We start from the raw sequence: 21,377 nt of genomic DNA on the forward strand, positions 1-21,377 counted from the left end.
TCCTGTAATTGCACAGCCATATATTGTTTCTTAGTGTAGTCAAGCACAAACTATTTAAGGCAGGGATTCCCTATGCATGTAATTGTATGTTATATAATAAGAGTTATGTGTCTAATTGTTACTGGGAAAAAAAGAAGTATAAGAATAATAATTGCTATGATTCCTGCCTTCCCTAGTAGTGCCTGTTTTCCTTGAAGTAATCAGGGACTTGTTGCTAGGTAGTTAATATTAAAGGTACCTTAAATATTTTAATGTGTCTATGCCAGCTGTTTCTAGGCAGCAATATTTGTTTATGATATTGTTATCCAACCCTACTTATATCCTTTATTCAGTGTAATCTAATATATCCATACAGTTACACTGCAGTCCTGATACTTCTTTATTCACAGAGTAGCATGCTGAAGTAACTACTGTTAAGAATTATGGAATACCTCTAACGTACAAGATTTAATCTTAGTCAAGATGCACTAGTAGCTACCAGTTCAAATATTTGAAACTGAATTAAATACTTAAATAACACAATTTGAAATTTGGTAGTGCTTCTGTGCACTTTCAGCATCAGCAGATGCTTACAGAATTCCGAAGTTTTAAAGTAAATTATATGATTTCAGTCAAATGCCTGATTAAGGGTACGTGTCATCATTTCATCAGTCCTTTGGAAGTAAAAATTGCTGTATTTTTGGCCACTGGACAACATTGCTCTAGGTTTTCCTTGGTTTAATCTCATTTCCATTAAAAAAAAAATAGAAAAACTCGCCTGGTTTAAAAATTATGGCTCTTACTAACAGATTGTACACTCTGAGCTGTGCACTTGGAGAGGTGAGAGACTGCTGATGACTCCTGTTCTTTGCCACAGATCTATATGGGCTGTGGAAAACACATTATCTGCCTGCCAGCCCTGTGGGAATTGCGTGAGGGAATTATTCCAGACACTGCTCATTTCTGCAAATGGAAGGAGCTGAGCTTTCCTGACAAGACAGGAGTGGATGGGAACTCAAAGTTCACCAAATGATGAAAAGCAATAAATCAGGGCTTCAAGTAATTCATGCAGATGATTTTGCAAATCTCTGTTCACTGTCAGGGGCTGCAGAAACACAGCAAAGCCAAGCTCAGATCCACACCCCTTTGTTGCTAAATTCGGTGCATTTCTTTTAGTGTTTCAAAACTCAGATAACCTGAGTTTTGAAAAATAATAAAATTATTTTTTAAAATAATTTTCTATTTGTGAAGGCAGCTGAACAGCCCTGCAGACAGATCACGGTACACCAAGTATATATAATAGAAGCAGTAATACCTCACAGTTTGTTACAGTTTCTTGCCTGCTCACCTCATTCCTAGAATAGGTACCATATTTCTTTCGGAGAAGCTAATTATTTTCATCTCTATCTCCAGCCTTTTTATCAAGACTTCCAACAATGTTATCCAGTAGTGCAAACTCTACTCTGTATTTGTTGTGAACACGTCAGAGAACATTGCACATTCCTTGAATAGATGTCAAATGTAAAGAAGTGGAGATAGAGAGCCCCATATTCCATGTTTAATTCTGACACATGAAGTGTGTCTCCACAGCTCAGCGCCCTTTGGAACTGTTTCCTGAAACACATGTGTCAAATGCACTTTTCTCCTTATAATCTGAAATGTAACATTAAATCCTCCACTTCTGCTTGCCCTGCAGTTTGCTGGGGCAAGGACATATGGAAACGAAAGCTGGGCCTGTTCCTTTGGTGTAGATCTCCAGCTTCTGGAGACAGCAGTGGAAATTCCAGTGGAAATTCCAGCAGGAAACAACTGAACTAGCCTCTTTGTTTTTAAAAATTGCTTATTTATAAATTCTGGAAAGGTATTTGACTGAGAATTGCTATGTTCCCCTGCTTTGTAACCAACTTCTTGCCCATCTTAAAATAACTCCTGCCTTGGGTGGCAGGGGCTGGCATAAAATTACATTGGTCTCTAGTGTTACACAGCGTGGTTCCTGGTGTGGAGACTGCTACCACACACAATACTGAGCTTGGAAACCCAAATTATGCAACACAAAGGCTAATGGACCTCAGTGTCACCCATTTATCTTTAAACAAATGCTTTACCTTAAGTGAAAACTAACACACTTGTTCATTTGGCTCTCCTGTACCATTAGAATGCTTCTAGCCACAAAAACAGGTGAAAGAGCCAATGAAATCATTGTATCTATTGCTAAAATGATTGTGCTCATATGTCATTAATGACAATATTATATATATATCTCCAGAGAAATTTGGGGGTTGAGTTTTAATATTTTATGGTAAGGCTTCAGGAAATGGTATTTTGCATGGTTAACTTCTGGCTTCAATCTGTATTTTGCAGCAAGCACTGAGCTCAGATTAGTTATTTCTAAAGGCATCCTTTACCCCTGTGGCCCATAAGGGCTGGATTTGTTTCTGTCAGAACAATTGTGGTACTGATAGCTTTTCAAACAAACCTGGAGATTTATATAATATTAAACATTCACAGCATTTAAATTCCTTTGCTGGTACACCTGCATTTTATTTCTTGGATGCAACAGGACCAAAAGCATGGACATTATTGCCCATAACTAGTCCTTTGGTCTAAGCCCATATTGCCCTCATGTTTCTGTCTTATTTAAGTCCAGGATGCAGTAGTGCCTTCTATATTTAAAAAGATCAACACATGCACATCTAAGGAGGGAGACTGAAACCCCAGCAAATTAAAACCTTGTCACAAACATACCTTGATGGAGATTTGTCCTCTTCAGCAGCTATGTGCCAGCCACCAGAAGCTTTTTTTTATTATTATTATTTCAACTACCAGTTTAAGATGTTCCATGATATATCCTTCCTGAGGATCCTGAGCTTTCCCAGGATACAAGGGCTTTCCTAGGCTGCCTTACCTTGCTACTGGAGTGCAGGGGCATGACCTGCCTGTGGTGGTTTGGGCTAGGCCTTCCATGACACTGCCTCTACACACTGTTCTGCTGCTTTCCTGCCCTCTGGGTGGAGTTTGATTTGTTCTCCTTTCCTTCCCCAGCTTGTCTGCAAATACAGCTGGGCCAACAGAAAGCTGGAAGTAAAACATATTCCACATAAAGAGCTTGTACCTCCCCTTGGAAAAAGGGAGGAATCAGACACCAGAGTGCACAGTTGTCTCAGCATGCTCTGGGGGGCAATGTAACTTCTGCTGCCCCTTCCTCAGGGCAGGGCATGATTTGGCTGTGTGTAAATAAATAGTCAAAATGCTATATTTATAGGAAACACAATGCCTTGCTGCTGGGAGAGTTTAAATATAGAGAACAGGCCACTAGTGGCATTTAAAATATCACAAGCTGGACAAGATAGTGCACTCAGAAAATAGCCTAAGCTTTCACTATGCTTCCGTGTACAGGCTTTTCATACCCCTCTTGCTACTTGTAAATGAGCTGAAACAGTGCCTCTCACTGACTTGGGGATTGTTTGCCTCTTGAATAAATTAAGTGCTTGACATTTAGTCGATTTTTTTGAAATGGCTACTGCAATTGCACCTTGTATTTGAGCATCTTGCTTTCAGCAGTACATTTGCTTTTTGCTGCACACAGCTGTATGTGAAAAGTAATGTGATGGAACAGAACTCTTGTCGAGAGCATTAAAACCCTAAGTACTTTCTACCTGAGTTTCAAAGCCAAGCTACCCAGGCTCAAGCCACAGACCAGCCAGCACCACACTGCAGAAATGCAAGTTAATGAAGAACCTTCCTCCTGTCCTCTGCCAGCTCCCCCCAGCATTGGTACCAACGCCAGGAAGCAAACAGGCTCTGCAAGGAATAGGTCAGGAGCTTACAGGGAATGGGTGGGAATCTTCAGCTGCTTCCTCCTTGGCTACTCCCTCCTCCCAGCCCTTATGCAGAATTCATAGCTATGCTGATGTGTCAAGACATATATGCTGGACTGGGCACAGTTTAGTCTTGAGCAACAGAGGAAACAAAGAGAGACTATGACTCAGAGCAGCAGTCTCCCAGCCCAGCAGCTCCAGGGCAGCCAAATGTACTTTCCCTTATTAGGCCAGATCATGAAACCTCACTCATTTTGAGTTGTACCTAATTCTGCAGGAGTATCACTGACTTTAATGACCAACTTTTAAAGTGCCACTTGGCAGAGTGTAGCTCTACCTCCAGCTTTGCTTCTTAAAAAGAACCCCATCAGTTGTAATTACATTTGACTCCACCTACTCTGACTAACATGGAATAGTATAACGTGAATCAGGCTCCATTAGCAGCAGATGACATGTTTAAAAAGCTAGCACCTGTTTAACTTCCTGTAAATAGTACATTTTTAAGACTATAACCTTAATTTGTACAGTGCCACCTCAGCTAATGAGGTGGTTTTAATCTGGATTGTTTTAGTGGACTACTAAACAAAACCATACAGAGACAGGGTCTCGTGCCTCCCAGACCTCCCTTAGAGCTCAGTTCTAAAAACCCAGAGCTGATTTTCCTCGATTTAAATATTTTTGTTACATGATGTCAGGGATGTGTGTCCTCAACTGAAATGTAATCCTGCCTGAGCAATATGTCACTGAAGTGAGTTCATGCAAGAATCATGCAGGCAGATGAACTTTCACACCTCTTCACTAGAATGCTTACAATGCTGCTCCCAAAGCTGGGGGAGCCAATAGGCTACAAGACATTGTGTATTCTTACATGATGATGTTGACCATCAAAATGAAACTAAAAGAAACATCACCCTTCTACCTACAACTAAGCAGACAGTTCACAGTCACACTGTTACTTCAAAACCACACGTTGCACTACAGTTTACATGTTATTTTAAAATAAGGAGTGACAGTTCTCAATGATGACTCTCAAACTGCCTCTTAAAAACAGATTTTCAGGTGGGTTTAAACCCAATTTCCAATCCCCTTTCATGATTCAGAGCGTAGTTCAGTAAGTAATCAATTGCCTTGAGCAGCTATATTGAACTTTTCCTCCTACACTGTAAACCTGCTGTCGGGTAAAAAAAGATTTGTTAATTTTACAAATGCATATCAAGGGTAACTTCTGGGGTTTGGTTAGGAGCCCCTCCTCCCTTGCACTCCTTCTGCAGTGGTCTGACTCTGCTTTCCTTTGACATGGATGTATCTGAAGTAGGTCTTATGGCCCTTCTTTAAGTGTAAGTCTCTAATCACTTAGAACAAAGTATTGCTTAAACTGTTCACAAAATGAGAGGAATCATATTGGGCCTATAAACAGAGTGTGTCTGGCTGGAAATTCAGAAATACTGTTAATAAACAACTAATGACTTTGCAGAAGAAGTTAAGATACTGTAAATTTCTGTAAGACAACTGCAGTAGATACAGATCTCAATGTTATAAACATTTCTGTTACATGGTGACTCCTGGGGAGAGAGGGAAATGCTAAGCCAAATTTCTTCCTGAATCCATAGATGGGATACAGCAACAACATCAAAAGGGAGGAGGTGAATGAGGAAAGACACATTTTGGTCTTGGTGAGAAAACAGTTGTCAGACTTCAACTACAACACTGCTCTAACAAATCTCTGTGTTTAGAGAGTGTTTTTAAATCCAACTACTGCCTTTACATTTCCACCTTATAAAATCACAAGACTAAATTAGGCTTCCATATCATTTTATTTCCCTCTTAAAATATAGCATCGAAGTCCTGCACACATATAAATATCCCTACAGTTTCTTACACGCTTTCTATCCATCATTACTTAAAGTGCCCAACTGTGAACATTAAAAATAAAAACATTACTGTTAAGAGTGGCTATACTTATAAGAGGACTGGTATTCTGACAATGCAGGCCACTGATTTTACAAAAATCACCTGCAAAAGAATACACCCTAAACAACACGCATCAATATTAACCCTGAAGTAGTTTGGTTTTTTTCCCACTCAGCTGATCTAAAAGCAATTGATGTACAGGGTTTATTTTTGAAACATGTCTTTTATATAGTGTAAGAATAAAGGATAAATGCATTACGTTCTTTCTAGCTCCCTCCTTTCCCCACAAAGTGTTTACTGTGTCCCAAGCTGCTACGTTGATTAAAACCAGTTGAAAAGAGCTCCGGAAATGCATGCAACTTAAAATTCACTTAAACACACTTTAAGTTATAAAGTCTGAGAGATTTGGATTTCAGCACATAGCTATGGTTCAGTTGGGTTATTAGATGTGTTTGTTGTAGTAGCCAGATTGGTAAACACTTCTTCCTTAGTTTCAGGCTGATGTCTTTCCATTTTGGTTTCCTCTTTAGCATTTTTATTACTGGTATCTCCCTTACTCTTGACTACCACAGGTTCAATCTCCATGATTTCCTGTGGTGGCTTAGGCTCTGGACAATTTGGCTGAAGTCCATCAACAGGTTCTGGGACATCTTCTGCTTTCTGTTCAAGTTTTTCCAAAATGGTCTGGACCTTCCTTACACCATCTCTCCTGGCCTGGCGCACATCCGCACGACCCTCAGGGTCCACTGAGTCTAGGGCTAGCAACTCTTTGGTCAAATACTCTTCAATCATCAAGTATTTTTTGTCAGTTTTCTTGCCTTCAAAGGAGTCGACTGCCTGCTCAAGCATTTGTACTTTCTCCAGGATTGCTTCCACTTTCAAAACACCAGGATGCTTTGGAGGTTCTCCTGTTTCCATCGTCTTTGGCGGCGGTGGCGCTTCTTCAGGAGGAGGCCTTTCCTGTGGGGGAGCAACCTTAGCAGGGGGAGGAGCCTTTTTCTCAGCTTTCTCTGCCATGGTTGGAGGCTTCTGGGGTGCTGGTTTAGGATCTGGTTCTTGGTGGGTGACCTGAATTGGGATATATGTTGACGGTGCCTCGGGTTCGGGCGGTGGGGCTGCCTTGTTCTCAGGCTTCATTTCAGGCGCAGGGGGTGCTCTTGGTGGCTCTTGAGGAGGGACTTGTTGCTGAGAAACCTGGTGAGCAAGGCAAGTTTTGTGTTGAGACACAAAGCTCCTTATTTGCCTCTAAAGAACAAGTAACCTAACCCCCAGTTTTCTGTCCTCCTAGCAGTGCCATTTTCACATACAAGATGATTAATCATTCTTGTGCACTGCTGAATTTTACTGTTTTCAAAAACAGCACTGTGCTGAAAAGCATTTTCAAGCTATTGCAGACTACAGGCACAAATCAACTCTCACAAACATTAAACTTCAATACTCCAAATCCTGCCTGTGCTCAATAAAATCAGCCCCATGAGCAGTTCTGTAAACAGGATCTGACTGAAGTCAGTAAGATCTTTTGCAGTTGACAGCAGTACAGTCAAGATTTCATCCTGTGGGTCAATAATTGAGAGCTCACCTTTCTTCTTGAAAAGCCAATTACTTTGAGTTTTAGTCCCATTTCAGGCTATTCTCATCCTGTTCCTATTCTCAGGGCATTCCTTTTTTTTTGCCAGTGCTTATTTTTACTGATTTTATCTTTAGCGTATTTACATGCAGAGGTTACTGTGTCAATCTTATTACACTGGAGTGATTAGGGACAATCCTTGGGATTACTCCAGATCTATGGCATCAAATCAGAAACCTCTTGAAATTGAGATTAGTTTTGAAATCTTAGCAGAAAACTGCACTTTGTGAGATCTGTGTTTTCCTTTCCCTGACACCTCCTTTACTTGTTTGTGCACATATACAGGGATTTTGAAAGATGCCAAATCCAACTCTTGTGGATTTAGATGGCTGAAATATCTATATTTTCTGTATAATATTTATATCTAAAATATCTATATGTTATTTAAACCAAATAAGTAAGTGGCCTGCACTGACAACCTCTTACTGCTTTACCCATTGCACATAAAAATTGAGTAGGGAGCACAAACTCTCACCCACGAAAATAAATTAGCACTATGACCTAAAATATGCTATTTAACCTGAAGTCTTCCTTGTTTTGTCCTAGCACATGGGTTTTCAAATAAATATATTAACCTAATTCTGCTCCCCTCATTTTTCTCTCCAGAGAGGAAATCAAGGCTTGTACACACCCACTTCCACACACTCATAGCTGTCTAATTCCCAGTAGTCTTTAACTGTAGTTTTAGTAAGAATTTTAACATGGAAAAAGTGTTCAATAAGCAACAGGTTCTACAACCAAGAGCATGCTTCTAAGACTAGATTTTGCTGATCCTTTTTCTTCATAGCTAAAATGATTTTGTGCATCTGATGCTATCCCTAAATGGTTCTGAGACATCTGTGAAGTATATTTACATAGATGTCACAAATCCCATGGACCTGATTTTCTTCTCATAAACATAATGCAACATCAGTGACCTCAGTGTAATTACACCAAATTATACTCTGACGAGAGAAGATCAAATCATGTCTGAAATCACATTTCAGTGATCCAAAGACTCCACAGTCCTGAGAGGTGGAAAGACAACTTGCTGCTAATGTTAATCTCAGTATCTCCCAGTGCTAATCTCAGTATCTCCCAGTCTGTTTAAATCTAGAAATGAGGCTGCTTTATGTGCTTTCATGTATGTGTTAGTACAAGCTCATTTTCCAGCGCTAGCCTAAAGTCCCTGGGAAGTGATTCCCTTCCCAGCTCTACGTACCTGGGGTCTGTCTACAACTGTCTGCACTCTGATGGGAGCTGGGGGCTGGATCTGGGTGGTAACTCTGGCTGGTGAACTCTCCCGACTCGAAGAGCCTCTCTGAGCCACCCTGAACGGAGACTGCGCCCGCGGCGCCTTGGGCTCCCTCTCCTCGGGCTGGATCTTGTGGAACACCGGCTGGTGGGCTTGGAACTCGCTCTGCTGGGCAGGGTAGTGTGTCTTCTGGGCCTGGTGGTAGGCTTGTGTGGGCTGACGGGGGAGATTTTCGTGGATCACAGGAATTGGAATATAACCACGAGGAAGCTGATGGCTTCCCGCATTGGGTCTGCCAGAGGACTGAGAGGAAACTGTTGGAGAATCAGATGCTGCAGGAGGTTGAGGCTGCCATGAAAACAAAATCCATTAGTACATTTTAACCATTTTGTGCTCACAATACTTTTCATTTCCAAAGAGAAAAGGAGACAGTCATCATAGAAACTGAACTTGTGTTTCCAGCATGCAAGGGCTCCATTTCCCTGGTTTTTTGGCCAAGAGCCTCACTAGACAAACCACAGAAGTTTGAGAGCATCATTAGAACAAGTAGAAACCTGAGCTACAGCATTCCCAGCCCTCAAATGAGCAGGGAGTGGATGCTCAGTCAGAACGTTTGCTGCTTTTGCATGGCTGTTCCTGTCTAAACCTGTCAAATTTGAGGTAAATTAAGCTAAGCAAACAAATTCTAAGCTGGAGACAAAAATCAAACCCTAACAGAAGCACACAACGTTTTGACTTCTGATCCCACTCACACTAACAGATTCTGTATATTTTGTTGGGGTTTTTATAAAGCATGTCACTAATCTGGTATCAGGCTATGGCAATACACATATGGCTAATGCCCCTTCTTCCCCCCTCTCCTGGACCTTCCAGCACCTCAACCCCTTGGCACCAGCAGCGGGAGCTGCACTAGCTTAGATCTGCTGTTAGAAACAAGCACTGGGCTGAGCTGCTGCAGAATCCAGTTCTCAGCATTTTCAAGGTTGTGGGTCTGCAGTTTGTTCCCAGCTGCCTCCCACCTCCTGCTCTGCCAGTCCATCCCCTCACCCACTCTGCACCAGCTCCAGCAGCTGATTCCCTTCTGGGTGTGTGACACAGCTTAGTGAAAGGCCAGGTCAGACTGGAGATGGAACAGGAGAGGGCAGGACAACACAGCCAGAAGGCAAGAGAAGGGCAGGCAAGGCAGGAGAGAAGGGGAACAAGACCCCTCTTTTGGTGCTGGTGAATGCTCAGCTGCCCATGAAACAGCAACCCTAAATAAACAACTGCTGGTTTGCATTATAGCCCCCAGCACTGGCACTACTGCTGGCCTTGCTGACACACAGCTTGCAGTCACCAACACAGGCTCTGCTCAGCTGGCACCGTCACTGCACTGCCTAAGTTTGTCACATCAACTTCTGAGTCCTCTCTGGTTATCTCTCAGGACTTCAGTAAGTGGCACAGAAGACATATTCCTGGAGCCACTCTGCAGACAACACAAAGCTTGGAAGCAGGAAAAGCTGGGCCTCTTGTCCTGGTGCTGCATGGACAAGGCATCGTTAGTCAAGACAGCTGAGAAACCTGCCAACAGGATTTTAATTACATTGTTCAGACTCCAAATAAGTTTCAGACAAGATGCCACTACTGCTGAATTACAGACCTGATATGTTTTCAGCTTGGTGAAGGCTGAATTTCCTGCTCATCTTACTTTGAATAAAAATGAGGTTGGTATTTCCATATGTTACAAGAATACCAATTTGCTAGTTCTCCACAGAGAACAGGTCAACCAAAATCCTACCAGCTGAAACACAGAACAAGCAGGGTGACTTTTTTCAAAGAAGTTCATAGTTTGAAAATATTTCCACATGCCACCGAAGGACAAAACCACCTTACAATTCACTTTCAAATCTGCTTTTATGTAAATCCATACTCTTTATACAACTGAAATATTAAATTAGGAAGCAAAGAACTTCTGAAGTGGCCTGGGTTGTTCGCTGACTGGACACTTTTATTTTTGTCTCTCCCACTTTGTTCACTTCAATTTGGCTCATGGTGCAGAACACAAGAGACTCGTCCTTATCCTCCACTTGTGAGGGAACCTGCATAACCCCAGAACACGCCTCCCCTGCTGCAGGACCTGCTCAGCTCAGAGGCTGCTTTTTGCAGAAGTCCTTCACATGCATTTATCTCTGCAGAACCACTCCAGAATGGAAGCAGGTGACTCTACAAAACCCAGACACATTTACGCCGCCGTGACTGCGCAACTTTCGCATTTTAATACTGGGAAAGCATCGGGAAAATGCAATCCCGTGGCAAGTCTGGCTTTTCTGAAGGATCAACTCCCCGTGTGACATTGAGGCCACAAAGGCTGCGGGCGCAGAGCGGAGCCAGCCCGCGGTGCCGCGGTTACCTCGGGTCCGTGTGCTGCCGGGGCCGCAGCTGCCGTTGTCTGTCCACACTGTTTATCCGCCTGGGCGGCCTCCGCCGGCCCCCGCACGGGGGACTCGGGGCCGGAATAGGCCCCTCGGAGCGGTGGCTGTGCCTGCACCGTGCTGGGCACAGCTTCTGCCTTGTACCTCTGCGCCCCGGGCTGCGGGGCAGAGAAGCAGGGGTGCTGCTGTCTGCCGTCCAGGCCCTCGTGGATGACAGGAATGGGGATGTAGCCGGCCCGGAGCTTGGGGTATCCCATGTTTCCTTCTCTTGCCGGCGGCTGCCTGGGGCTGTCGCGAGATGGGCCGTTTGCTGACGACTGGCCTTCCTGGAAGTTAAAAACATCACAGAGCGCTTATTGGGAGCTCAGTAAAGCCCGTAAGAAAAAGCTGCCTGAAGGTCTGTCCTAAAAGCAGCATCAGCTGTGTATGAGGAGCTGAGACCTCTCAGGCCTGTGCAGGGCAGCAGGTGCTAACTCTGCAGGCAGCAGAAGAGAGGAAGCTGAAAAATCTGCTGGTGTGTGGGGCCTTTAGCCCCACTTCTCATAAATACAATCTTGGGCTTTAAAATACCTGCCTAACTACAACAAGATTTCTTATTTAGCATGCGTTTATAACTTGCATCCATCAGTCCACCCTCTTCAGGTGGAGCTCATCCAACTCAAACAAGAGGCATTTCCTTAGCACCTCTCAGAACACATCTGTGCTACAGATAACATCTGAAAGGACATTTTCAAGGAAGACTAATCCCATCAGAAACACAACCTTGTTGGTATTGTTCTTCCCCCAGCTAACTGAAGACATACTGAGCTGCACACTGAAGAATATATTCACTTCCAGCAAAGGGAGGATTCGGTTCAGTAAACATTGAGGGAGAGGGGAGGGGAAGACAGGACAGCCTAAAAAAAGAGTAAAAGGCTGAAAAGCAAGATGAAAAAATCCCTGGGTTGTCTGAGTGGGCTCACTGGACAATGTCAAAGCCCTGGCAAGGGTGGAAGTGGTTTGTAACTCAGAGCCTTCACAAGTCCTCTAGTAAGTTCTTCCTGCATTGGTCAGTCTATTTTGAGACCCCGCGAGGGCCAAGTTCCAGATGTATCTCTAAGTCAGATCATATAACAAGCACCTCTGTCATTCAGAGGGTAATGTCATTATTCAGTAAGAGGAGAATTTAATAAGGGGACATATGGTGCAAGTGTTGGAAACCCTATTTTTAAAGAGTTGTTTAAGCTGCAAAAATATTTCATGTTCCTTCTGTACGCGTTAATATACCAATTCATTAGGAATTAAGTATTTTACCAACCAGATTATCAGTGTTCTTTCTACATGACAGTATTCCCTTAAAAAGCAATTTCTGAGAATTCCTGTAAGCAATGAAACTTCAGAGAATAAAGGCTATTATTTAGGGAAACTAATAAAGGTAAAAAACACAGAAAGGAACAAGTTCAAAGTCTGAGCCTCGATGTTCCACTTCCTTTTACTCATTAAAAAACCCTCCACAAAGGGAGAATTCTGGAAGAGACACAGAGGAGAGCCAGGCCTAGAAAGTTCGCACGGAGCAGCAATCTGAAGTTGGCTTTCCCAGCTGCAGAACAAGGATGATCTCATGCCAAGGTCTGCACCGGGATCCACCGCCGACAGATGAGTCATTTTAAATTCACCCTACCAGGAAACCACGTTCCTCTGCTCAACACAGGCTGGCCAGGGGCTTTCAGAACCCCACACACCAACAAACATGTGCTTGTTCACCTCCCACCGGCACAACCCCGCACCCAGAGCCCTCCTGGCAGCCTCCTCTCCCGGGATCCACCGGGATGGGCGGTTTCGTCAGCAAACTGCATCTGCAGGAAAATAAATGTGAGGTGTGCTCAGCTGACAACAATGTGAGGCCGAGGCAGAGCCAAGTGTCCACAGGGCGAGCTGGGAGGGAAACTGGTGATTCCACAGTGGGAAGAAGCACCTTGGTGCTCCGAGCTGACTCCAGGCATTCTGTGCCCAGCCTGCACCAGCTGCTCTGCACAGTCTCCCTGACGGAGTAACCCGAGCATTCCCCAGCCATCCCCCTACAGCCACGGCTCCCACTGCTATAAAAAGGAGATTCCCTCACTTCCAGCGTCTCTGTGGGAAGGGTCGGTGCTGGGAAGGGTTTAGGAGCTGGGTGGGCCAGGAGCACCTGTGGATGGCCTGACATGAGAAGGCTGTCAGGCAAACCAGCTCCGCTCCACCTGGGTGTAGAGAGCTCAGGATTATTTGTCAGCTCCTCTCTGGGCATTTTGGGGGTCTGCAGTGTTTTGAAAGGCTTCATTTGGGGATAAGACCTCCAATCATCTGGAGTAATCCACAGTGGTAAATCATTGCCAAGGATTCAACATGGACAGTGTCCATCCTCCCCATCCTCCATGAACCACCTCCACCCCGAGTCCAACCACAGGCTTCCCCTTCTATGTCTTCATGTTCAGACCTGTGAGGCTGCCCTTGTTTTGAACCTGCCTAGCAATCTGAGAAATCTGCCACAGCAGCTTAAGCCCTGGTAAAAAATACAAAAGCAGTAGCCCAGAACTAAACCAAAATCAGGTTGGACTGCTTTTCCAAGCCATTCATCTTGCACCTTCAGTTTTACTTTACCTCCCCACTTGATTGGGTGGGTTTGGTGTGGTTGGTTTTTGTTGTTGTCTTTGGATTTGTTTTGGTTTTGAATGGAAACACTGGCCCTTCTAAGAGCCACAGCATAAACTATACTCCTGTAACTTCTCACATATTCTTACAGCTTCAGACAACCTGCGCTGCCTCTGTGGAAAGTTAGTATAGAGTTGGTCCTTTGCCCCAGGTTTTTTTTGCCCTGTAGTCAGGTCTAACCACAGAGCAGTGCCTCTGACCCGTGCAGTCATACTGGAGCAGCCCTCAGTGAAGATACAAATACAGTGTCCTTGTTTTCCCCATCATCAGTAGCTCTGAGGCAGAGATCAGGTTCAGAAAAGGTGCTCTCATCACAATTGCTCTTCCTGATCTACATTGTTCCCTTCAACACTTAATTAATAGTTAACTCTGTAAACAGTTGCTTATATTAGCCAGTTTGTATCACCACATCTTAAACATTCCTGGTCGTTTTTTCTCCATTCCCACTGTCATACAATCACAAACATGGGCAATCCATGTACTCTGCACCAAAGACTACCAAGGCCTTGGGTTCAGGTAGATGCTGCCAGTGGTTTGGGTCCCTTTTTAGTGACAATCCTACACAACAGCGAGTAGGAGCAGATCCCAGTACCCCCGTGGCCAGGCTTTCAGCCCAAGCAGTTCTGTTTTGAGCAAGGGAGTCTGTGTTTCCAGCCTGGACAAACAGGTTCTGGAACACTGCAGGAGAAGCTCAGGTGTGCCTGGGGACAGTGTGCAAGGGGAAGGAATGGAATCGAGTTCTGGAAAACTCCCATCATCACACAACAGAGAAAAAAAATTCATGGATTCGCTCTGAATGCTTTAATTTGCGCTTTAGAGCCCAGCCAGCACAAAAAAAAAAAAAAAAAAAAAGAAGTAATTTTCTGGTTTTATTTGCCTTCTATCACATACAGTTCTTGCTTGTTATATTAACAAACATGTTATCTGGAAGAGTCCAGAGCTCACATTGAACACAAATCTGCACAAAGAGAGAGACGTGTAATAAAGGAATGTTTACACATAAAAAACAGGAACCCAAATCAGGTTTCTGCATTAAAACAAACTGAAGTAAAATTCCTCTGCCCTCCTCTAAAGAAACAATAAATTCCTTAATAACAAAGCTGAGAGTAGCTACAAGCAGCAGAGGATCAATCAATTTTCAGTAAGCAGCAGGACTGAGTACCAGCACTGCAGCAATCCCAGCTCTGATCACACACTCCACTTACATTTAACAGACAGTCTCCCCAAAAAGTGGGGAGCACAAAAATGCAAAAAAACCTCCCTTGAGCAGCTGAGACATTTTGACAACAGTCCCAGTCTACATTTCAGGGAGCCTGCAACACCGCCAGGAACTCAAACCCAATCCACCATTTCGGGAGGTGCTGGGGGAAGAGTCCTCACATCCAGTCCAACAGGGGTGTTTTGGCCCAGCTGTGAGGGGCAGCTGAGCCACGCTGGGATTTCTGCTCAGGGAATGACAGCGCTCCCACCTCTCGGGACCAGGATGTTTCTGTTGTCAGGCCATCACCACAATAAATAAAGGTGCAGCCAGCACGGGTTGTGCAACTGGAAAAAACCACTTCATACCCCTACATCCTTCCCTTGGCTTCCCATGGGAAGGGCATGCTCAGCACTGACACTAAAATCCTCCAACTTGCCCGGATTTTAAGTAAGTTCTGAAGCCACGAGCCATTGGAAGGAAAAAAAGCGACAGCAAGAGAAAACACAGCGTTGAAACAGAATTCCTAATACAGCTGTACTATCTGGAGTGGATAATGGCATAACTCCCAGTGTGCCCCAGCGACTGCTCAAGTGTTATTCCAGACTGAAACACAGAAACCTGCAAATTCACTCACTGCTTATGCCAACAAATTGCCATTGGAGTTTTCCAGGTGGCTGTACCAATCAAATTAAATTTGTCAAAACATTCTGTGTGCATGCTAGATGACTTGAATAGTTTACTGAACTCAGAACCTCCCTTTTGAGACTCCTTACATAATACATTTTTCATTCCCCTTATACTAAAACGGTCTACAAAATAAAGTTTAAAAGCAATTTTTGCTGCCATCGCACTCTTGCATTTTTCTTAACTTATTTGCAGTACAAGTCAGTTCTCTAAAGCATCTGTGTATTATACACCCATGTAGCACCTCTGTAGCTCTTGCAGAGCAGCAGTGCAAGTATTTAAATTGCACCTGTTTTGTAAATATTATCTAAAGCAAAGGAAAAACAAAATTTACCAACACTGCCAAGAGATTAAACATCTTTCTGTAAGCAAACAGAGGGTCTGCTGACTTCAGTGGTCCTGAACTTGTAAGCTGCTGCTGTGGAGTACTATGCAAACAGAAGTATTCTAGTTGCTCAAATGACTGAGAAAATGCTAATACCTGATAAAATCTAACTTCAGAACACACTTTCCATGATATCAAACCCAGATTCTAAATATTTAGGAAGAAGGGAATAGCATGATTCTGTTCTTTCACATCCAAATACAACAATAAAACTAAAATGAGTGACTGAAATACAACAACCAAGTCTCCTTTGCACACATGCTTAAATGTATTTATCAGAAATCACCATGAATAACCAAAAAAGCCAGTAGTGCCCAATATTAAAATCTAAGAATGATGTATCAATTCTATTTATAAAAAAACCAACAACAACAACATTTTGTCACAGAAAGGCAAAATAAAACCTACTTCGTGCTTAGTTAACAGTGCCCAGATAACCACAGAAATTGGAAGGTGCAGAGTGATCTGCTCTCAGTGCTGACTCCAAACTTCAGCTGCTGAAGACTTTTGCATTCTCACCCTTTTACTCACAATTTGTGCTTAAATATATGGACTGAGCACACAGGCATTTGAGCAAGATATCATTAGCTAATGACTGAAGGAAAGCATGAATAAGCTGAGTTGCATGAGCTGTCTCAGTAGAACTTCGTGTCAGTCGCATCATGTAACCCAATTACAGGCCAAGCTGCTTTTGATGTTCCACTTGGTGAATGCTGAGTTTTTATTTCCTAACATACACATGTGTAGGCAAATAGGCCTTTTGTTCCCTCTTTAATTATTGGGTTGTATTATCCAAGTATTACATTAACATGTGCTCTGACTGAGGAAGGCCAGCGATGCCATCAGGAATAAATAAACACTATTGGAAACAAAAGGAGAAACCTAATCCTCAGGTTTTCAGCACAGAGAGCCTGGAGCAAACACAATGACCATCTTGGAGATCAATCTTGTTGCAGGAACAAAAAAGGTCCTCTTTTGATCACTAAGATGATTCTGAAGCTAAAACACCTCAGTGCTGACATGACATCACCTGCCTTTTGTGCCCAGGAGTGGAAGTTGGCCCATGCACAGAAAGCACCTGATGGGCCAAACTGGACATGTCTGAGAAAGAAGCAATGACTGCTACAAGGAGCAGAGCACTCTTAGGAGAGCTGGAATCACCACCCACCCTGTCAGCTTTAATGGGCAGGGTTAAAGAAAAGCCCTTTAGAGGACTAACAGAGATATCCTTGTCAAGGGCAATGAGACTGACACACTTTATTCAGTTATTCCTGTTCACTGCCTGCTTGCCTAAGAAGCAGGTAGTCGACCTGCTGCCTTCCTATTAGCTGTGAACCAGAAATCTGGAATACAGGAGAAAGTACAAGTCTCAAGAATTAGCAAAACAATGCCTCATAAAAAAATGAGAATAAGTAAATAATGGTTGAAGAGAGGGCTGTGGATTTCACAGTTTATAGTCAGGGTCCACATTTGCATCTAAAATCTCATTTTGCAAGCAGCATTTCTGTGACTTCACTTCCTTAAACAGCAATTTTCCAACACTAAAACCACTTGCTACACTGCACCTCATTTATTAATCATAAGGCTTTGCCATCAGCCATAAAAAACACACTTTCGTGCTACCTGACCTACTGGGTGATGCCAGACAAGTCACTTACCCAACACATGCCTGATTTTCCTGTCTGTAAAACCAAGAAGGAAAAATAATCAAACCAACAGCTTCTGCAACATATTTAAGATACAGCATTTTTCTTTCTGCCTGTAATTAAATAACGTGATCTGTGTGAACAAGCCATTTCTTCTAATTTACATTTACCTTTAACTTGGCATGAAGAGAGACCACAGATGCCCCAGAAAGCTCTGGAGACAGAGCTTACCTAGGGCGTGATACTGTCTATACACCCCACAGCATATTGGGCTGTTACCTGCCTTATCACAGTTCCAGTGGGAACAATTCTATTTTTGCCATGTGATTATGGAAAAATCCTGCCTGTGTATACAAGTGTTAAAAATATGATTCCTAGGCAAGAATGCTGCCACCTGGCACAAGTATTCTTCCTTTGTCCTTTAGATAAGAGGCACACAGTGCCAGGAGTTCCACAGAACTCTGCAATACCTCCTTTGCTTTGCCTCTTGCATGATTGCCTGGACACTGCCATGATCTCCAGCACGAGTTCTTCATGTTCCTGCCTCTTACTTTCGATTAGATCCACCTCTTGTTTTCAGATTAACTGATATCCCCATAAACTAACTTCCTGCTTACCATGTAAAGGGGGGGGGGGCTTTAAATAACTACACAGAGCAGCTGCAGGGAATCTGGACAGAGCCAGTCACAATCCTCCAAAAATCCCCTACTGATAATTTTGCCAACTGCTCCACATTATGCCTTTCATACGCAGTACCTTTTTAACCCAGTGACTAACTTGCTAACCTGACAGAGTGCACATCAGCATTAGTAATGTAAAGCACTGCAGGTAGGAGAAGCCTTAATTGCCAGCTAAGCCAGCCTCACATTCCCTTCCCCTGATGTGAAGCACTGCCAGAGATGCAGTTGCAGAGAGGCCGGACTGAACCCCCGGCGCAATTTCTAATTTGGGCTCCCAAGAATTGTTCGCTCAACTCGAACGTAGAAGTCAGTGCTCAAAAATAAATTCACCACTAAAGAGATGAGAATCGAGTGACTTAAGGCTTATTTGGGGCAGCAGAGAGAAAAGAGCCGCAACAGCCAGGAAGGGGGAGGATGGAAACTTAGATGTAGTTAGTTGTTCCCCAAACACCAATGAAGCATCAGTGGGAGGGTAAAACGGCTCCTTCTCCCTTTGTTCAGGCCTGTGCAGTCCTCGTTGCAAGCAATACATAGATCACAGATCACTTTTATGGCTGTGTGCCTGGCTGCTCCAGCTTTTATCTCAAACCCAAGGCACCAGCGAGCTATCGATCACTGCAATATCCGTCCAGCAAAGCTCAGCACAGTCAATTCCTTTGCTCTATTTTTAGCTGCATCATTTCCCACTGGGTTTACTGCATGGGGAAACAACACGTAGAAGGGGCATCAATAAATACCTATATGAGCCTTGTTTTTGTTTTCTTCTTTAAAAGCAACCTAATTTTTCAGCATTTTAGGGAACACCAAGTTAACAGTTTAACATTATAAGACAATCTTGCAGGAAGTATGCACAGCTGTGATGCCTCAAGTTAATACAAAAGAAGACAACAGATAAGCATAGGAAATCAGTAATTCTACCAAAGGAAAAAAGGAAGAGTGACATGGCTAGAAAACATGCTTTCAGTAAAAGTATGTATATACATGCTTCACAGTATTGATTGCACCTTACTCCTTGAATGTCTTATTGTTAACTAATCAGACACTTGAAAGAAAATCATTAGTTTAGCAAGAAGTTTCATTAATAAGTGGTTTTTGGTCACTTGCTAAGTTGTGCCTTATTTCTCACTGGAGCAGTAAGAGATTTTTCTCCTCTTTCTCAGGAAGGTCTCCCTAATTCAGGCTTATACTGCAATGATTTCTTACAAGGAACAGGTAAACATGCAGAGGAAGAACACTCATCCTTCATGTGGGTAAAAAAAGGCCAGGCCAGACTGAATGAGAAAATTACAGAGTCAGCTGAATTCACAAATGCATCTAAACTACAGAGTTAAATGCAAAATCGAGGTCTGGTTTCGTTGGTTTAAAGTGACTCTGTCATGGGTTAAAATTTCAAAGAAGCCACTTCAACTTTTACCTGATTATGTCTCTGGCACAGATTGCTGCAGTCAGCATGGCTACACTGAGGTTAAGCCTGGAGTAAGTGAGAAGACCAGGATCAAGCACTTGGGAACACCAGGACTTCACTCTGATACTGCCTCAGCTAGACAAGCTCTGTGCTCCATTCATTGCCCACATCCAGTGTAATACTTCATTTTGTTGCCAAAAATCTCTATAGAAAGAGAACAAATATTCACAGAGAAGATATTGGTAGATATAGTGTAAGACCACCTTAAAGGTGGTAAAACCCCCACAAGTTTCACTGTCTGATTTCAGTGAAAGTGAAGCAATAAAGTCAGTACAAGTTTGATCCTTGTGAAGGTAAGTGAAGTCTGACACGTGCAATCAGGTTTTGTCATTCTCAAATCACTTTTAAAAGCCACAAGTTCTCATTTGAGCTAGACTGAGAATGGAAGAAAACAGGAAACTCTTCCCATCTAGTCTCTCTTTCTGCCTGCATCTCTGCTTTTGTCCTTGTTTAGGTATTAACAAGAGCCTAATGTCTTCAAAAATCATTGCTGGGTTTTGAATTCACTGTCAGTGGGTAATTTGTCTTCTTTGGCATTGCCTAGCTAGGAAAACATTATTTAGGAAGAGACATAGTTTCCTCAGGCTTGATTCTATGATTCTGTTGCTAAACAGCACCTGTCCTCATGAAGTATACTGATACTAAATCTACATTTCAGGAATTGTCCATGAATTCCAGCAGATATGCTTAACTCAGGGCTCTGACAAATGGCTGGGTGAGAGGAGCTACACAGAGTTTCTATCACCATACACTGGAGGGTTTTTTTTCTTTGAACAACATTAGACAGGAACTCTCAAAAATCAGCAGTTTTCCATGTTCATCTCTGGAGGCATTTCTGTCTCTCACTGAACAAACCCAAAGGATACACACTTTTTCCAAACAGGAAAATTTGTTACCTCTTTCTGTAAGCAGGAATGTGTAGCCCACAAAAGCTGTTCAAAAGCAGGTGCAATTTTTTGTATCTGTGATCAAGTTGGCAAAAGAGGCACTTTTCATTACCACAAATGTCACGAGATAGGGTGAAAATTTGCTTTGTTTCAGGCATCCACCCAAGCAGAGAACTGACCCACCAGAGAACTTCCAGTCACTTCACACAATTATCAAAAGCAGCTTAAATGTCACTGTTCTGTTAAATGGGTTAGTCTCAAGTGGTATTTCTGTAACAAAAGCCCTTGAGTAAACAGCACACTTTCCTTCTCAAGTATGTTGTATGGTTATAAAAACCCACATTATTTATTATTTTTATTGCCATAAGAGCCAATGTTAACAGGTGCCCCATTAGAGCGGGAAGATGGTGCCTCCAAAGAGGACATAAAGCGCTTTCTCCTATGATAATATGATTATTGAGACTAAAAAAGTACATTTTCCTAGGACCTCTTTGCACTATTACTAGAATCTATAGACCAAACGAGCTAGCACTTAGAGAGCTGAAAAGAGGGTTAATTTGTGACAGAGAAGTCCGTCCCTTTCTTTCCAATGCCAGCTGCTCTCACACCGAGCTTTCAGTCACGGCCCGCGCTCACAAACCGGGCAATTACTATTTTAAGAAACATTAAGTTCTTAAAATAATTAACACTTCTTGAGCGCCTCGCAAGGCTGCGAGAGAAAGAGTTGCGGCGGGTCTGTCGCATCCCGCAGCCCCCTCGCTCCGCACGGGCAGTGAAGC

At 43.1% G+C, this 21,377-nt stretch overlaps 1 protein-coding gene across 1 annotated transcript in view; it reads right to left on the reverse strand.

The window, feature by feature from the left end:
- Positions 1 to 5,595: 5,595 nt before the first annotated feature.
- BAG3 (BCL2 associated athanogene 3) overlaps positions 5,596 to 21,377 on the reverse strand; it is a 16,953-nt gene continuing 1,171 nt past the window's right edge. Inside the window, exons 2-4 of the mRNA XM_027655362.1 lie at positions 10,959 to 11,306; positions 8,537 to 8,917; positions 5,596 to 6,902 (exon numbers count right to left, since the gene is read on the reverse strand). Of these exons, the coding sequence (XP_027511163.1) occupies positions 6,132 to 6,902; positions 8,537 to 8,917; positions 10,959 to 11,306 (1,500 nt within the window). The 3' untranslated portion in view covers positions 5,596 to 6,131. The remainder of the gene's footprint in view (positions 6,903 to 8,536; positions 8,918 to 10,958; positions 11,307 to 21,377) is intronic.

This window comes from Corapipo altera, unplaced genomic scaffold (genome assembly GCF_003945725.1).
Source record: "Corapipo altera isolate COAL_440 unplaced genomic scaffold, ASM394572v1 180, whole genome shotgun sequence".
NCBI classification, from domain to species: domain Eukaryota; kingdom Metazoa; phylum Chordata; class Aves; order Passeriformes; family Pipridae; genus Corapipo; species Corapipo altera.